Consider the following 16,243-nt stretch of genomic DNA (forward strand, 5'->3'; position numbering starts at 1 on the left):
TGACCGGGGGGCTTCCGAAAAGTGACTAAGTACTCATGATAACTGCAGTGCCAAAATGACAGATTGCTCTGATATAATTTTGCATAACGACTCTGAGATGCCTAATGGATTAAAAATGAAAGTACCAGTAAATGAAATTGTGACAGAAAGTGCAAATACTTCTAAAAAAGAGGTACGGTTTAGCTTAGAGCTAAATAAAACAGTAAAGATTTGCACAAATGAAAAAGAAACATTAGGAATTCCAAAAGAACAAAGGAACAGATTTAAGAAAAATGACTCGTGCATGGGGAATACCAGTGAACAGGGAGTAAGTGGGGATGCCATAGCTCCTTCCCTGGGCAAGCAAAACAATGACCAAACACGGACAGAAAAAGGAAATACTCACAAGGAGGGTACAAGTCAATCACCTGAAGAATTCTTTGAGCCACATATTCTTGACAAGGCTGCAAGGGCTGGTATTACACTAAATGATCACAAAAGCACAGAATTAAAAAATGACAAATTGCTGAGTGATGTTGTTACACACGTTCAGTTGGAAGGTTGTAATGTGGTCTCTGATGTTACCCAGATGGATGGGCGAACAGTGGCCACACTCCAAAAAACCTCTGAACATGGAGAAATGAATAAAATATCTCGCACAGAAATGGGTAAAAAGGAGGGAAAAATATCTTTTCATTTACCAATGTGCTTAGCCAAAAGTGAAAAAGACCTGAGAAAGGTGAGCCCTGAAATCAGTAAGAATTCACATTTCTTATGTGTATTAGAGGAAGTTGAGGACAGATATTATGCACCCATCACTGTAGAAGAAAAATGCCACACCTTTGCTATGATTGACACTGGCGCACAGGCCACAATTATGTCCAAGGAGCTGGTAAAGAGTATCAATGAAGGGAGGCCTCCACAGAGTCAGATCACAGTGAAGGCAAATCAAGGCCCAGTGCATAACTTTAATGGGGAGGAGGTGCCCATCATAGGTGTAACTGAGGTTGACATAAAAATAGGAAAGCACAGAATGAAACAAGAGGTATTGATCACATCTATTTGTGAAATTCCATTTCTGATGGGGACAGATTGCCTGAAAAGATTGTCTCCTCTCATAGATGGGGTGAATGGAGTGCTGTGGTCCTTAACCAAAAAACCATTGAGGCCTAAGAAACTAAAATCACAAAACAGCAATATAAAAGAATGTCACACCGTTGCCAAAACAAATGATGCTGTGGAGGTATATCTCCAGAATAGCTGCATACCTAGTGTCACTGTTATATTAATGTGTCAAGACAAAGTTCAGAGCGACAATGAAAAACTACCTGTACAAATATACTTGGACCCAAGGAAAGACTGGCAGACTGCTATAGATGAGCACACATTACGTTTCTATTTAAAAGAGAATACATGCAAACAGAATATTGTTCCTAAAACAGATTCAGAAAAACACATTACCACTCTGGCAGAAATACACATGGAAGATGAGCAAACATGGGTTCACGTTGGTATAAATGATTATCTTAAAACAATAAAAGCCACTTTAGCGCTTGAACATGAAAGGAGTTTCATTAATGAGAAATTGTTGCAAAAAATTATGGAGAGGGAAGAAATCCCGAAATTTAGGATTAAAAACCAATATGTTTCTGGGTTGGACAGTCCAGACTTTGAAAACCGAATTACAGGCAGATGCATGCTTAAAATTAGCATTGGGCAGAAAACAATTTACCATAATGTATGGATAGTGAGTGGAGCACAAAATGAATTTTACATGGGCAATGACATCATGCACAGAATGTGTATGGTGTTAGATTTCCTTAATCAAAAAATATGGTCACGCCTAGGTGGGCCGGCACCTGAATTTGAAGACAAAAGAAAGGCTTGTCACTGTGCACAACTGGTCCCTTATGCAATTGAACTACAAATGAGGAAGGATACTATTATTCCTGCATTTACAAAACAGTTTGCAATAACACTGAAATGCAAAAATGGACAGCAGATGAAAGGCTCTGATGCATTTGTGTGCCTGAATGAATCCATAAAACAGCAAGGCCTGGATTATGAATACATTCCATTGGTAGACATTGGTGAGGGATCTGTAAAAATCATGGTAAATAATAAAGGTTGTCAGGATATTCATTTAGAGGAAAACTCCCCATTAGGAATGGCCATACAAAAATCACATTATACGGCAGATTTAAATAACATGGTGATTGGGAATATTCCTGAAAAATATGTAGATGCCAAGGGCGAGTTGCCAGAACACCTGGACTCTCAGCCCAAAGGAATATTTAAAATTCATTCTGTGTATCCTTATGATTCAAATGAGACAGTGTGCTGCCATCAAGAGGATTGCATAATATTTAATTTAAATGAAAATGAAACAGGAAATCAGCCCATTGAAGTGGAAGCTGATGTGCCAAAATATTTAAAAGTGGCAGCTCTACAAAAAGACACAGCCACACAGTTAGAGGAAAGCGCTGAGATTCCTTTACCAGAAGAGTTTCCAGAATTTTCCAGAATGGTAGAAGAGCAGATCTCCTTAGCGGATGCATGTGACAGCGATGGGGATCGAAACGACCTGAGGGAAATATTTATGGAGTTTAAGGATGTATTTGCAAAAGATGCTTATGATTGTGGTTTAACTGATTTACATGTGGCCACACTACCAGAAGGTTGTAGCAGAAATCCAGTGTTTGTACGCCAGTATAGACTACCGCTGGCATGTTTAGAATCATTGGCAGAGATTATTAAAAATTTGGAATCACGGGGAATAATTAGGCCCATTCATAGCACATCCAATACGCCTATTTTAGGTGTGTTAAAGCCAAATGGTCAATGGCGGCTGTGTGCAGACTTAAGAGAGTTAAATAAAAGAGTACCAGTATCTAGATGGCCACTACCATTCATTGATCAGGGCCTAGCTCAGATACATGGTTCAAATGTATTTACCACGTTAGATCTCACCTCTGGATATTGGTGTGTGCCATTGGCAGAGGAGATACAACACTTATTTTCCTTTACATTTGACAGGACTCAATATGCCTGGCTTAGAGCTCCGTTCGGGTACATCAATAGTGGGAGTGAATTTGGCATATTTTTGAGAAAGGCCATGCCGGATGCAGCGGAAAGAGGAACAATAGTTTATGTGGATGATGTCCTGATAAAAAATGAAAACCTTAAAAGCCATTTTGATGAAATAAGACATGTGCTTGGCCAATTGCAGAAAGCAGGCGCCAAAGTATCTTTGCAAAAAGCACAATGGTGCAAGAAAAAAGTGAACTTTCTAGGGCATGAAGTGACTGAACATGGGCTAAATCCACAAAGGAAGAAAATAGAGGCCATACAAAGATTAAAAGATCCTAAAAATGTGAAAGGAGTAAAAAGTTTATTAGGGATGACAGGCTATAACAGAAAGTTCATTGAGAATTATGCAGAAATCACTCAACCATTGACTAAACTGCTTAAACTAAATACTCCCTGGAGATGGGAAAGAGAGCAGTCTGATGCAGTGGCTAGATTGAAGGAATGTCTTGTAAAGGCACCATGTTTAGCATACCCCATAAAGGACAGGGATTTCTTTATAGAAATAGGCTTTTCTGAACATTGTATGTCAGCAGTGTTATCACAAAAACACGATTTGAATCACAAAACCATTGCATATGCAAGTAAGGCATTTTCCCAAGTTGAAATGAAATTTAATGAATGTGAAAAGGCCCTATTAACCACTGTGTGGGCGCTACAACATTTCCGCCCCATTGTTCAGGGAGAAAAGGTGATTATTGAAACAAATCATCAACCTTTGCAATTTTTAGAGAGTAAAAGAATTAGATCAGGCAATCTAGCGCAATCCAGAATCACTTCATGGACGCTGGCATTACAAGGTTTTCCCGTAGAAGTGAGATATGGACAAAATAAAAAGAGCCCAATTGCTCAAGGGTTAGCTGACTTACATGACTGTGCAGCTGAACAAATACCAAATGAAATGGAAGTGGAAACTAGTTTGCAGGAATTTGAACAATCATCACACAAAGCTTTTGATGAAAAAACATGCAAGGATTTGCCAACTGTATATGTGGATGGTTGTGCTTTTCACATTGAAAATGACAGTAATAAACAATTAGTGGCAGGAATAGGAAATGTCTGGTTGAAATGTGAAGGCGTTCCTAGTATAGGGATGAGGATTGGAGATAGGAGCAGTCAGGTGGCGGAATTGGCAGCCATCTATAAAGCAATTGCTACTGCAGTTGATAAAAAGTTCAGTGAAATTGTCCTGGTGACTGATTCTGACTATGCACGGAATAGCTTTGTGGAGTATTTGCCTGGTTGGAAAGCAAGAGGCATGGTTACATACAACAAAAAGCCACTTAAACATGGAAAAATGATACAAGCCATAGACAAATTGGTGTCAGAAAATAATTTAACAATATACTGGAGAAAAATTTGTGGGCATTTAAAAACACCAGGAGAGGATAAGGAGGGAAATGATAAGGCAGACCATCTGGCTAAGATTGGGGCTGTGATGGGAGAATTGCTACATATTGATTATTTAATGGGTGAAATACAAATTGATGCAGTGACACGTTCTAAAGCACCAAAGGAGATAGATCAACCGGTGGTGCAGTGGAGTCATGACACACCAGACCAAGATTTGATTGAGGCACAAAAGAATGATCAAATTTTGGGAATCTATTATAATCATTTGATAGATCCTGAACAAAATCCTTTAACAGAAAAAGATTGCATGGGAAAAGAAGAGTTGAGGGTGTTATTAAAGAACAAAACACGAATCAGATTACAGGATGGACTCATGATTAGAGAGTCCATAACAGGACAAATACAGTGGGTAGTACCCCTTTCATTCAGAGGACTAATGCTACACCATGCACATGATGCCATAACTGCAGGCCATAGAGGTTCACAAAAAACATTAGAAATACTAAAAGATTATGCTTACTGGCCTCATATGTCCCAAGATGTGGAATTATATACTAGAGGATGTCTAGTATGCGCCCAATTTAAACCTGCTTCACCAATGCATAGAGCACCATTGATGAAAAGAGGCCTAACTCTCCCATGGTCAGATTTGCAAATAGACTATGTAGGTCCTTTAAAAAGGTCGAGCAGGGGACACCGTTATATTTTGAGTGTGGTATGTTTGATGTCAAAGTGGATTGAATGCGTTCCTGCACCAGATTGTAGTGCGCAAACAGCAGCCACATTGCTGGTGAACCATGTGTTCTCAAGGTTTGGGTTGCCACAAAGAATTGAGTCAGACAGAGGAAGTCATTTCACAAGTACTCTAATGAGTAAGGTATGGCAAATACTAGGTGTGAAAAGGAAACTACATATCGCATATCGGGCGGCGTCTTCAGGTACAGTTGAAAGAAGCAATAGGTCTGTTGTGGATATTTTAAAGAAATTTGTGGCAGAAGCAGGTTCCAGCTGGGATTTACGTTTGCCGTTGGTTCTGATGGCAATCAGGTCGACTCCTGCCAAAGCAACAGGTGTTAGCCCCCATGAGGTCTTGACAGGTAGGAAAATGGTGTTACCACAACACCTACTATACAGAACACATGAGCAAACTCTAGTGAGTGCATCCACGGTTCATGAATATATTGATGAACTGAGGAGGCATTTGCAACATGCATTTGCTTTTGTGCAGAGAAATCTGGAAAGGGCTGCTGACAGTGCTAAGTCATATTATGACAAAAAGACATCAGCAAAGGAATACAGTGTAGGGGATCAGGTGTACAAGTTTCATTTTGGAAAAAGTAAACAGAAAAATTCTAAATTTCTAGCAGCCTGGCAGGGGCCATTTCGAATTATAGATAAGGTCTCTCCTGTAGTGTATAAAATTTTGAAAAATGAAGGTGAAACAGCAATAGAGCAGTTTGTCCATGTAAATCAAATCAAACCATGCCATCCCAGGCATGAGATCAGGCGGCTTCAGCATGTAGAAACAGATAAAATCACTTGAACACAAAAAGAGAAAATAAATGGGTACAATCGGGAGGCAGTGACAAAGAAGTTAAAAAGTTTATTGTTATGATGGCACATAAACACTGTAGTATATGTAAAATATAATATAAAATAAATATAAATAAATAAATAAATAAATAAATGCACATATAATGGAAGCTCATGGTTGGTGTGCAGAGAGAAAGTGTATTAAATATTGAATGCTGTTTTATATGTGTTTGTTTTCTTTTAACTTGTGTTTAATTTCAGAAGAAAAAAAAAAAAAAACGAAATATTTTTACCAAGCATGTTTTATTTTTGGCAAAAGGATGAAGTTAGTATTGTGCTATGTACTTAATCTGTTTATTTTCTATTTTGATTTAGACAATTAACATTATTTGGTCGGAGATTCTGGGATCAGAGGCCACGGGAGACGATGGAGTCCTGGAGTCCCCTGGATGAAGACCAAAAGATGCCTGCCTCCAGGTGGAGGTGAAGACAAAATAACCGGAATGCCAAAAGAGATGACTACTGTGGATTCAAGATTGCCAAGATGAAAGAGTACTCGAATGAACCGAATAACATCGCTGGTCGGGACATACCAAAAGAGACAAAACAAAAGTTCTGGCATATGAAGTTCCACGTATTTATTATTTTAATTATTTATTTTAACTTGTTATATTACTTATTTGTTTTAGTTAGTTGTTTTATTTCATTGTTTTTAATTGACTTGGAAAATTTAAACTTAAAGTAATGCCACTTCCACTGAGAAGGCAAATGTGGAACATTTTATGAACTGATGGACTCAGATGAAATGTTGATTGCAAATTTTCATTGATGCACATGAATATTCATTTTGTTGGATTGCTATATTGTAAAAAAAAAATAGAACAAGTTGTTTTTAGGAATTGGCTTGGATTATAGCCAAGTTCTAAAAACAAAAGGAGGGTATATGTAAGGATATTTGGCGTGTTACAGTACAGAGTACAGCAATACTGCACAAGTAGCACATTTTTTTTGCAGCACCACCACAAGGGTGCGGTGCATTGCTATATGGGTTACCAGATTAACAAGGAAAGACAGGCTATTCAGTCAAAAACGATTTTAACATATAAGATGCAAATCTATTTTTACAGTTAAAAGCACACGTGCTCATTTAAAAATGCACACTATTTTTCACCTGAAATGCCTATATTGCTAGAGACACATTTGAAAATTAACAGCTAACCTATTAACAATTAACCTGACTAATAAAACCTTATTTAACATAACCCACTAATAAAATGTGTTCTCCACTGCAGAATTAGGCATACTCTGAAAATCATTTAAATGCGTGTGCAGATTTTTTTCTTCTCTTCTCTGCCTGATTCTCCGTGTTTTTGTGCACAGTAACTGCAGGAAGAAGGAAGTCAGATTTGCAACAATTGCAAATGTATAAGCGAAGCTATTGTTGAAGAGTAGGAGGATGAGAGATGATGGATTTCATTGGGACACGTCATACAGAGGGCTGAGAGGAAAGTTTTAGTGGGCAGTATCAGGGAAAAAGACAGGCAGACATCTTTCTGCACTATTGGGGAGAAGACCTGGCTGTGGGGCTCCTGACTGAATGCAGATTCCTGTGTCCTGCTGCAGTCGAGATTGGGGAGAGCTGAAAGAAGGACCTTTCCACTGGCTGAGGCATTCCTATCTGCAAAAGCTGAGAATTCCAGGCAATGACCCCGGTTTGAGAAGGCAAGCGTTCCTTTTTGCTGGAGTTAATCCAAGAGAGCCACATTCACAAAGAGAACAACTAAAAAGATAAGGTAATGAGAAGTGTGGGAGCTGAGTGTGCACGGTAATATGCAGTCAGTGTAGGATTCCTGTGCGTGTCTTAATCAAGTGCTAATGTTGCAATTTGAGTCCTGTTCTCCGCCACTATCTTTGCAGAGTGTCACAGACAATGCTTTGACTGTACCATTTTATTTCTGTAAAGAATGAGATCGTTTTTAAATACAACTTTTATAATACAGAAAAATATTTGAAAACAGACGGGTGATGTTTATTGTTTACCATTACAATGCTGATGATGTGGGGAGATTTTTAAACAGTGCAATGGTCATTTTAAGACAGATGTGTGCATGTCAAAATCAGTATGAATAATTGTGAGTGACTGTAGCATAGCTTGTTGGAGGTACATGAGCCAACGGGAAGAGAGACTCTCTGAACATAGCTCCCTACCGTATATAAGGTAGTGGAAATTACCACAAGACTACCACATATAGCTCTCTGTCGTAAATAAGTCAGTGAGTTCGCCCATGGTGGCACACCAACACTATCACTGGAAAATGTGGTATTCCTAGAATGCAGGTCTGAGGTCTCTCTAGTGATCACACGAAAAATCTAAGCAAAGATAAGGGATTCTGGACATTGGGGCCACAAATAAAACAAGGGAATTATGCTCACCAAAATACCACCAACCACGTATACCAAATATGCAGGTCTGGGTGCTGAAATAATGCATGTCCATTGTATTATTGTTGCACATGGCCAAATCTGAATACAAAGAGTGATTATTGCTAAGTTATTTTTCGGCGGTAATAAAATACCGTCAGGCCCCAAATCTCCACAAAATACCCTACAGTCCAAGATATTAGAGTATATACCAGGCATGCCTGTTCACACTTCTTTTTAACTTTGTTCTGCTACAATTCCACGTAATTAAGTATTTTTCTATATTCATAACAAAATGCAGTGCAGGGTTGTATACATTTCTAAAGCTCAATCATTGGCGCCAGGGGGGGAAACGACTGGAACATTGTGTTTAATTAGTCCAACTAAAACAGTTAAGAATGGGGGGTTTGGATTTTTTGACTGGGCTAACTTGGAGAGAAATCATTCTCTGCCTCTAAATCTGTAAAGCAAAGACTGACAACTGGGCCCTGCATTATGAAGAGAGAAACAAAAGAGTCTATACCCGGAATTGTCTCGGGAGGATAGCTTAGGGGCAACGTGCTCACCTTGGAAACAAGACGACACAGAGCAACACAGGGTCGATCCCCGGGTCCACGCTTAGAAACCTCTGGGTATTAAGTGCGTTATAATTAACCCATCATATCATATAATATCATATCTGTGAATGTTCTGTATTACATTAATTGTCTTAAATTGGGTGTATATTTTGCACTTATTTACTAACCCCTTCTAATCCCTATGCACTTCATCAAGTATAATGAGCTTTTCATTATGAGATATATTTTTCTGATTGTATTTATTAAATAAATAAAGTGAAGTTTTTTTAAATTCAAACGTTGTTTAATTTATTGACCCATGATTCACTGTTGTGATATGTAAAATGGTATGACATGGAGTAGCTGTGAAGTTCATTTGGTGCAACTAGAATCACAGAGAACAGGTGTTAATGTCACATCTGGCCCTATTTGGAATTGATGATACTCATGTCTTACACTTGTTTGCTTTTCAATAAATGCCCCAGTTGTGTAGGTCGATGTGTCCAAGATTACCACTTTATATATTTTTTAATAAAGACTGGTGCCAAAATTACAAACTATGCCTCCCAAGTACTAAATTGACAACTCAGTCAGTAAGGAATGTCTCCTCCAGCTAGAACCTAATACAAAAAGTATATATCTTTTACATCAGACATGTTTAACCCACATAACAAACTTAGAGCACTGGACATTTTTTGTATAACTTTATATTATATTGATACATAATAGAAGGATGATACATAATAGGAAGGAACATGTTTGACATGTGATGCCTACCTTCTGGTAGTGTGCGTCCATCAGGGAATGTCAATGGCTTGTCGAGAGTACGTGAAATTCCAGGGACCGGTGGATAGAGACGGAGGCACTCCTTAATGCACATAGTGGTGTAAGTCATCTTACCAAGATCATCCCTGAAAGACCAGCAAAGGGGTTGAAACATTGGGTTGCCTTATTTGGAGCAAACCATGGCTGAGCTATACACACAGACGGGTCACAATTTATCCATGAATTTGGCTGTGGTGTGCTTACACGTTCAGCCAGGAGAAAAAACAGTAAGTGGCAATGTGCAACAGAACATTCACAAACCTATCAACAACCCAACAACTGTCCCAAGGAGTGAGAGATTAAGATAAACATATAAACAATCATGAAGTATGGGTGCTTACATGCACCACCTTAGACCAATGGTCAGCTTCAAGTAAAAAAAGTCACAAAATGCAGATGGTTATAATCAATTTACAAATAATAGTGCACCTTCAAAACGTAATGGGAATGACGTCAATATCATAGACGCTCGCATTGATTATAGGAATACAAGTGTTGACAAAGACAAACATTTTACATTTGTTTACCCCTTATCATCGTTACCATTTGCGTTATTCCCAAATATAATAATCAGCAAAATGAGTGCTAAATTAATTTGATCCAATAACCTGAAATCCAGATTTTGGATGCCCCAGGAAACTGCTCACTTGTCCAGAGCCAAATCCATGAAATCCTTCAGGTGTAGTGTTCACTAGCTTGAACCACTCTCTCATGTCAACATAAAAGCATTGTAAAAGGCAATTATAATACATTATGACCAGGAGATAAGGATGATATGTATGTGGTGCTAAATTTGATGTTGGTATAAATGTATTGTATTATATTTTATTCTATCAATGAATGTATATATATGGTATTGGTTTTTATATGGTGTATATTGTTATGATGTATATGTGTAAAGTTTATTATTTAAACTAAATCACATTAAAAAAAAATGTAAAAGGCAATACAGGCAAGGTACATGGTCATTTTTTCAAAGAGTGGAATGCCCTGACCCCTGATTTTATGGGTGGTGTTCTCTTTGTCTGATTTAAGCAAAGATTGAAGACTCTCCTATTTGCCTAAATCCCTGACTTGTCATTTTAGGAATTCTGCATTGAGTCCAGGCCTCCTTTACCAAATTTGAGGACAGATCTTTGTTATTTGTTTTTGCTTGTATTGTTTTCACACTGGTGCCCATGGGCTCTGTTTTTAGCGCTCTACAAATAAATATATAAATAAGACATTTGCTAACCTTAAAGCAGCATTTTATCTAGTTGCGTTTTGTGTGACAGGTGGACAAGCATACAGTAAGTGCATGCAGGCATTTTACAACAGTACACAGTGGAGTTGGCTATGGCCCCTCCTACAAGAGCATGATGGAAGTGAAGGATGAAGGGCACTATTCTCTTGAAGTCCCGACAGTGAAGCTATGAAACAAAAAAAACAATACAGGTCCTCCCACCAAACTCTCACATTCACAAAATTGGCTTTGGCAACAACATAAATACCATGGTTGAATCCAATGGAGTGGGGCTATAAGCTAGATCCCCATCAATTGATTTGAGTGATGTTGAAGTAGCAAGTTATTCTTTATCTGGCAACTAGGCAACCAATCAATCATTCACGTTCGTACTAAATCCCATCCACCAAAACTACCAACTCTATCATTGTGTAAACATATTATTTGGTGTCCAGTAGTAGAGGAGGTCCCAGAAATGGCCTGCACCCCAGCACCCCAGTTCGAGGTACCAGGAACATATTTGCCAAGGTATGTGACGTATGAGGAACAAGTTTTCCAACAGAGAGCAGCTCTAGGACTCTGCCCAGTGCCCATCAGAAGAGCAATACCTGTTGAAGTGTGACAACCCAGGGCAGCTCGGTACCCACTGAGACACCTGTACCAGCAGCTGACATGAAATGAAGACTACTTACAGACTGTCCCCGAAGAGACCCAAAGAGCCTTAATGGAATGCAAATGGTGACAAGATAAGAGCCCGGACAGACGTACAGATGAACATAAACGACGATCGAAAGATGACACTCAAGGACGAAATGTAAAGAATGATGATGTAATGGACTTATTAGAAGAAATAATGTTGATATATAAAGAAACGTATGGAAACGTAGCTGTGAAACAAGATGGAAGTATTCAACCAGCTAACACCTGTAAATAGGCTTGGAACGCAAGAAGCTAAGGAAATGATACTGCTTGCAATGCTTAGTAGGAGAATAGAGCGGCAAGCGCCAATTATATATCTACCTCATTGAAGCACACTGTACAGGTGCGACTCCATTTTTGTAAAAGCAGAATCAAGCCCAGGCTACAAGGGGCCAAACAGGCCTAGATTCATATTCCAGCTAAAGCCAGACAGAAGGAGCGGAATCGAAACTGAGCACAAAGCAGCTCATGCCTGGGAATTCGAGGTCAACTCCAAGAAGGGAGGAGAGCGGCAACCTCGAAGAATCGAAACTTCAGAGAATAGCAGCCAGCCAGTGAAGGTCGAGATAAGGAGGCCCCAGGCAGGTGGCGAGGCTACGGAAGAATCAAATACACGAAAAGCAGGGTAATGAAGCATATTCACGGTGAACAGACATGTGAACAGCCAAGCACGAAGAGGTACCAACGTCTGATGTCACCCAGAACCCGAGGATGCCATAACCTTTCCTGATAACAAGCAACAGTTTCGAGGCCATCCTCAGCCAACTAATTGACACATAGCCTTAAAATACTGATTGATGGAAGGGAGGCAGGGTGAATCTTGGGGCACAAGGCACCTGGGTGTCCATTCTGCATGCTGCTAATTAAAGTGGAGATTTATGTCTAGGGGTGTATCCCAACCACTCACAATGGACCAAATAATCTAGGGTCCTATACCTAGTAGAACCAATAAGATGTCTTTCTTGTAGTGATGTCTATCACGAGTGATGTAGAGGGATGGGCGTAGACGCCCACCCGATAAGAGTTATCCAATCCTCACGCTCTGTTACCATATACAGATATAGCACCTATACATAAGTTACCTTTTCCAACCAATAGAATTGCATGTCAAACTTATGAGTTTTACACGTCAATGATGACGAGAATGTACTATAAAAGTTACTGGGCCTCATTCCGAGTCCGGCGCTAACCAATGGCGGTAGTAGCGCCTTGGTCGGCACCGGACCCGTACCGGAATTTCCCATTCCCCAAGGCTCTTCCCCATTCCCAAATGAGCCCCCATAGGACTTAATGGGAATGGGGAAATTGCAAATAACGGTGACCGTACTTTACGGTCACCGTTATTGGCTAAAAAGCCCCTTTGCGCCCTCGTCCCTAACGCCTGCAGGCGTTAAGGACGAGGGCGCAAAGGGAACTCGGAATGTGGCGGTAAGGGATTACCAGCACTGGTCTCGTTAACGGTGACCGGTATCCCTTACCGCCATACTCGGAATGAGGCCCACTGTTTGCATGAAGAATTTGGAAGTCGAAGCAAGACAGGCGATTGCATCACTGATGATTTCCATTTGTTTCCCCGTTTTCTGTACTTGTCCTTAAACGGACTTCCCTTTGCCAAACCATTGACTTGTCCTTATTGATTTGTGTTGGAGTAAGAGAATCCTGCACCCCATCCTCCTCTAGGTGCAGTTGTCTCGTCTTAAAAGTACTTGAGGGTGAGCTCTGATCCTATGGGCCCGTCAGAGGTCGCTCCGCCCTCCTGTACACTTGGTAGCGGAGGATGGTTTTGACCATCAATTAGTAAATATCGATTATTGATAAGACACCTATTGACCGTCGACACGAAGTAACTCTAGGCCTTCGGCAATATCACGAGTCCTTCACCATTCGGCTGAGTAGACTGAGAAGCTTCCCGTGGACAATGATAGTGTAAGTCCATCAAAAACTGCAGTGGGTCTGAAGGAACCTGCCTTACAGAGCATAACCCTTCTCATTCCTACGGGCAGCCGATCGGACGAAAAGACAGAAGGAGGGGTGGTGATCCCGAAGATCCAGAGAGGAACCATGCGAGTGGTGAGTGAACCAAAAAATGCAATACTTTGGCAAATGTCTTATAGGCATTAGAACAAGTAAGGGAAAAGGTAACGGAGGGTGGCGGAGAAAACAAAACAGACAGAAGTAGAGAAGAATATATATATATATATATATATATATATATATATATATATATATATATATATATATATATATATATATATATATATATATATATGGGGATAATGACTCGAGTATAATAGAGAAAACAGAGGTTACCGGGATATACACTGGAGAGAAAAACAGAGGGTACCGGGATAGACACCTGAGAGAAAAACATAGGGTACCTTGGATAGACACCCGAAAGAAAAGAGAGGTTACCGGGATAGACACCCGCGGGAAAACAGAGGTTACCGGGATAGACACCCGAGAGAAAAACAGAGGGTACCGGGATAGACACCCGAGAGAAAACAGAGGATACCAGGAAGGACAGCTGAGATAAAAAGTAAGAGGATTCGCCTTGTTCCTGCGCTTTAATATAGCAGTCAGAAGAAACGTGAACTCAGAGCCCACAGAATAGGGGACGATTAGGATACGACCATGTTTAAATACATCGTTAAGGGAGTTTGTTTACATCCCATGTCAGGGTATTGATTAGAAGGCAAAGATGTATGTGTCCAGCTGGTGTCTGTCTAGTCTGTCAAGTGTCTATTGTACGTGTTCTGTTGTATGTCACATGTAAAGAATTGTGTATCATTGATTGTTTGAAACAAAGTTTTGGGTTTTACGCAATTCTGTAATTGAGAGGGAATCACACACAATTGATGTTCTTGTAAACTGATATAAAATTTGGCGGGAAAGATTGGATTGGAGCTTGCGGTATTTGGTGCTCGCTCATATTGTTGGGAGTATTGAAATTGCATGAAAATATTGCTAGAGACAGAGTACAAGCATGGAGGAGATTACTCCACTCGCTCACTTATGTAAGCAACTGCACCCAAGCTTAAGAAATATAGCACCAAGTGGGTTAAGGGTACCGCCCACAAGATGTTTATGCCGTGGCCACAGAACGGGTCCTTACCCAAAGCTGTCTTACAGCACATGATGACTAATTTGCATGCCACATATACAGGCAAGAAACTAGAGAAACGCCTCGCTGTCCTAGAACTTTGGAAAATGTTTGAACAGCCAAAGGAGGAAGAGCCTCCCGCAGACTGGATATTAAACGTATGCATGGAGGGGGGTGAGACACCTACCGCGCCACCAGCCCCGCCTGAGCCAGAGATCAAGGGAAGCAAGTCAGAGGGACTCCACCTGCTAAGAGAGCTCAAGGCAGCTGTGGGGTATAGTAACCCTGCATATGAGTCACCTACATGCAGTAGTGACAAAACTAAGGGGAATGATCAGGAAATTAATCTTACCTCCCCAGTCCCGAGGGACAAGGAAAGACGTGATGATGAAAGGAAGGATCAGGCACAGATTAGTGCACCTCACGATAAAGAGAGAGAGGGAAAGAAATGGAAAGGAAGTGAAGACAGAACTGATGAGATAGCATTCGCAAAGGACGAATGGATGGGAGGACAGATATTGATGAAACTTGATGGTAAGGGAAGTGATGATGTGAGAGCGAGAGAGAAGTCTGATGAGGCACAGGAGAAGGGAAAAGGAGAAGGAAAAGGAAATGAGGGAAGAGAGAATAAAAAAGAAAGATAGACTGAGGCGAGAACAGCTATATCACGAAGAGTTAGGAAAACCGCTCAGTCGCAAACAATGCACAGCCTATGAGCAGTACAGACAGAACCTGCAAAGGTTGGAGGAGGAGCAAAGAGTACGTGAAAAGAGAATAAAGAGACGGGAAGATGAGGAAGTTAGAAGGGCAAATGAACGTAGAAATGAAAGAAGAAGAGAAGAAGATAAGACTAGAGAAGAAGCGAGGAAGCGCAAGGAAGTCGATGATATTATGGAACGTAAGTATAGACAGAGGGCACGCGATCTTGAATATTTGGAGCAGGAAGTTAAAAAACCCAATCCTGTTGTAGAATGGGAAAACATTGAATATTCTTTCCTGCGTACGATTCAGTACCAAGCATGAGTGGGGCGAATATCGAAAATGTCTTTGACACCAGAAGCATCGGGGAAACGATCGATAAAATATATGATGAAATGGGGTTGGAACCGACATCCCACGGGGGAAGGGAAGACAAGCGCTTGTAAAGCACTCAGCTGTATGACACAGAGAATGTCACCCGAAGTAGTGGGAGCAGGAGACTGTCCCTGGACACGCTAGAAATTAGTAAGAGTGACGAAGATGCAAGGAGTTATGTGAATTCGGAACAATCAATGTCCGACTCCGGAGGGGAAACAGAAAACGAGACAAATGAAGAAGAGAGACGGCGCGAGAAGCGGCTCCCAAGGGACAAAAGGGTATGATGGTCAGATGCTGGCGAGCCCGCACCCAGGACATCAGAGTCTGCCGCGCAGCCTGACCAACATGTGGGAATGCCCCATGATCAGAGGGGGTGTCAGCACCTGCCTA

General features: G+C 40.6%; 1 protein-coding gene across 1 annotated transcript in view; it reads right to left on the minus strand.

The window, feature by feature from the left end:
• Nucleotides 1-16,243, minus strand: part of LOC138548018 (cytochrome P450 4B1-like) — a 312,989-nt gene that overhangs the window by 83,483 nt on the left and 213,263 nt on the right. The window contains exon 9 of the mRNA XM_069642250.1: nucleotides 9,708-9,841. Within this exon, the coding sequence (XP_069498351.1) occupies nucleotides 9,708-9,841 (134 nt within the window). The remainder of the gene's footprint in view (nucleotides 1-9,707; nucleotides 9,842-16,243) is intronic.

Source organism: Ambystoma mexicanum, chromosome 1q, assembly GCF_040938575.1.
Source record: "Ambystoma mexicanum isolate Mex_15411 chromosome 1q, UKY_AmexF1_1, whole genome shotgun sequence".
NCBI classification, from domain to species: domain Eukaryota; kingdom Metazoa; phylum Chordata; class Amphibia; order Caudata; family Ambystomatidae; genus Ambystoma; species Ambystoma mexicanum.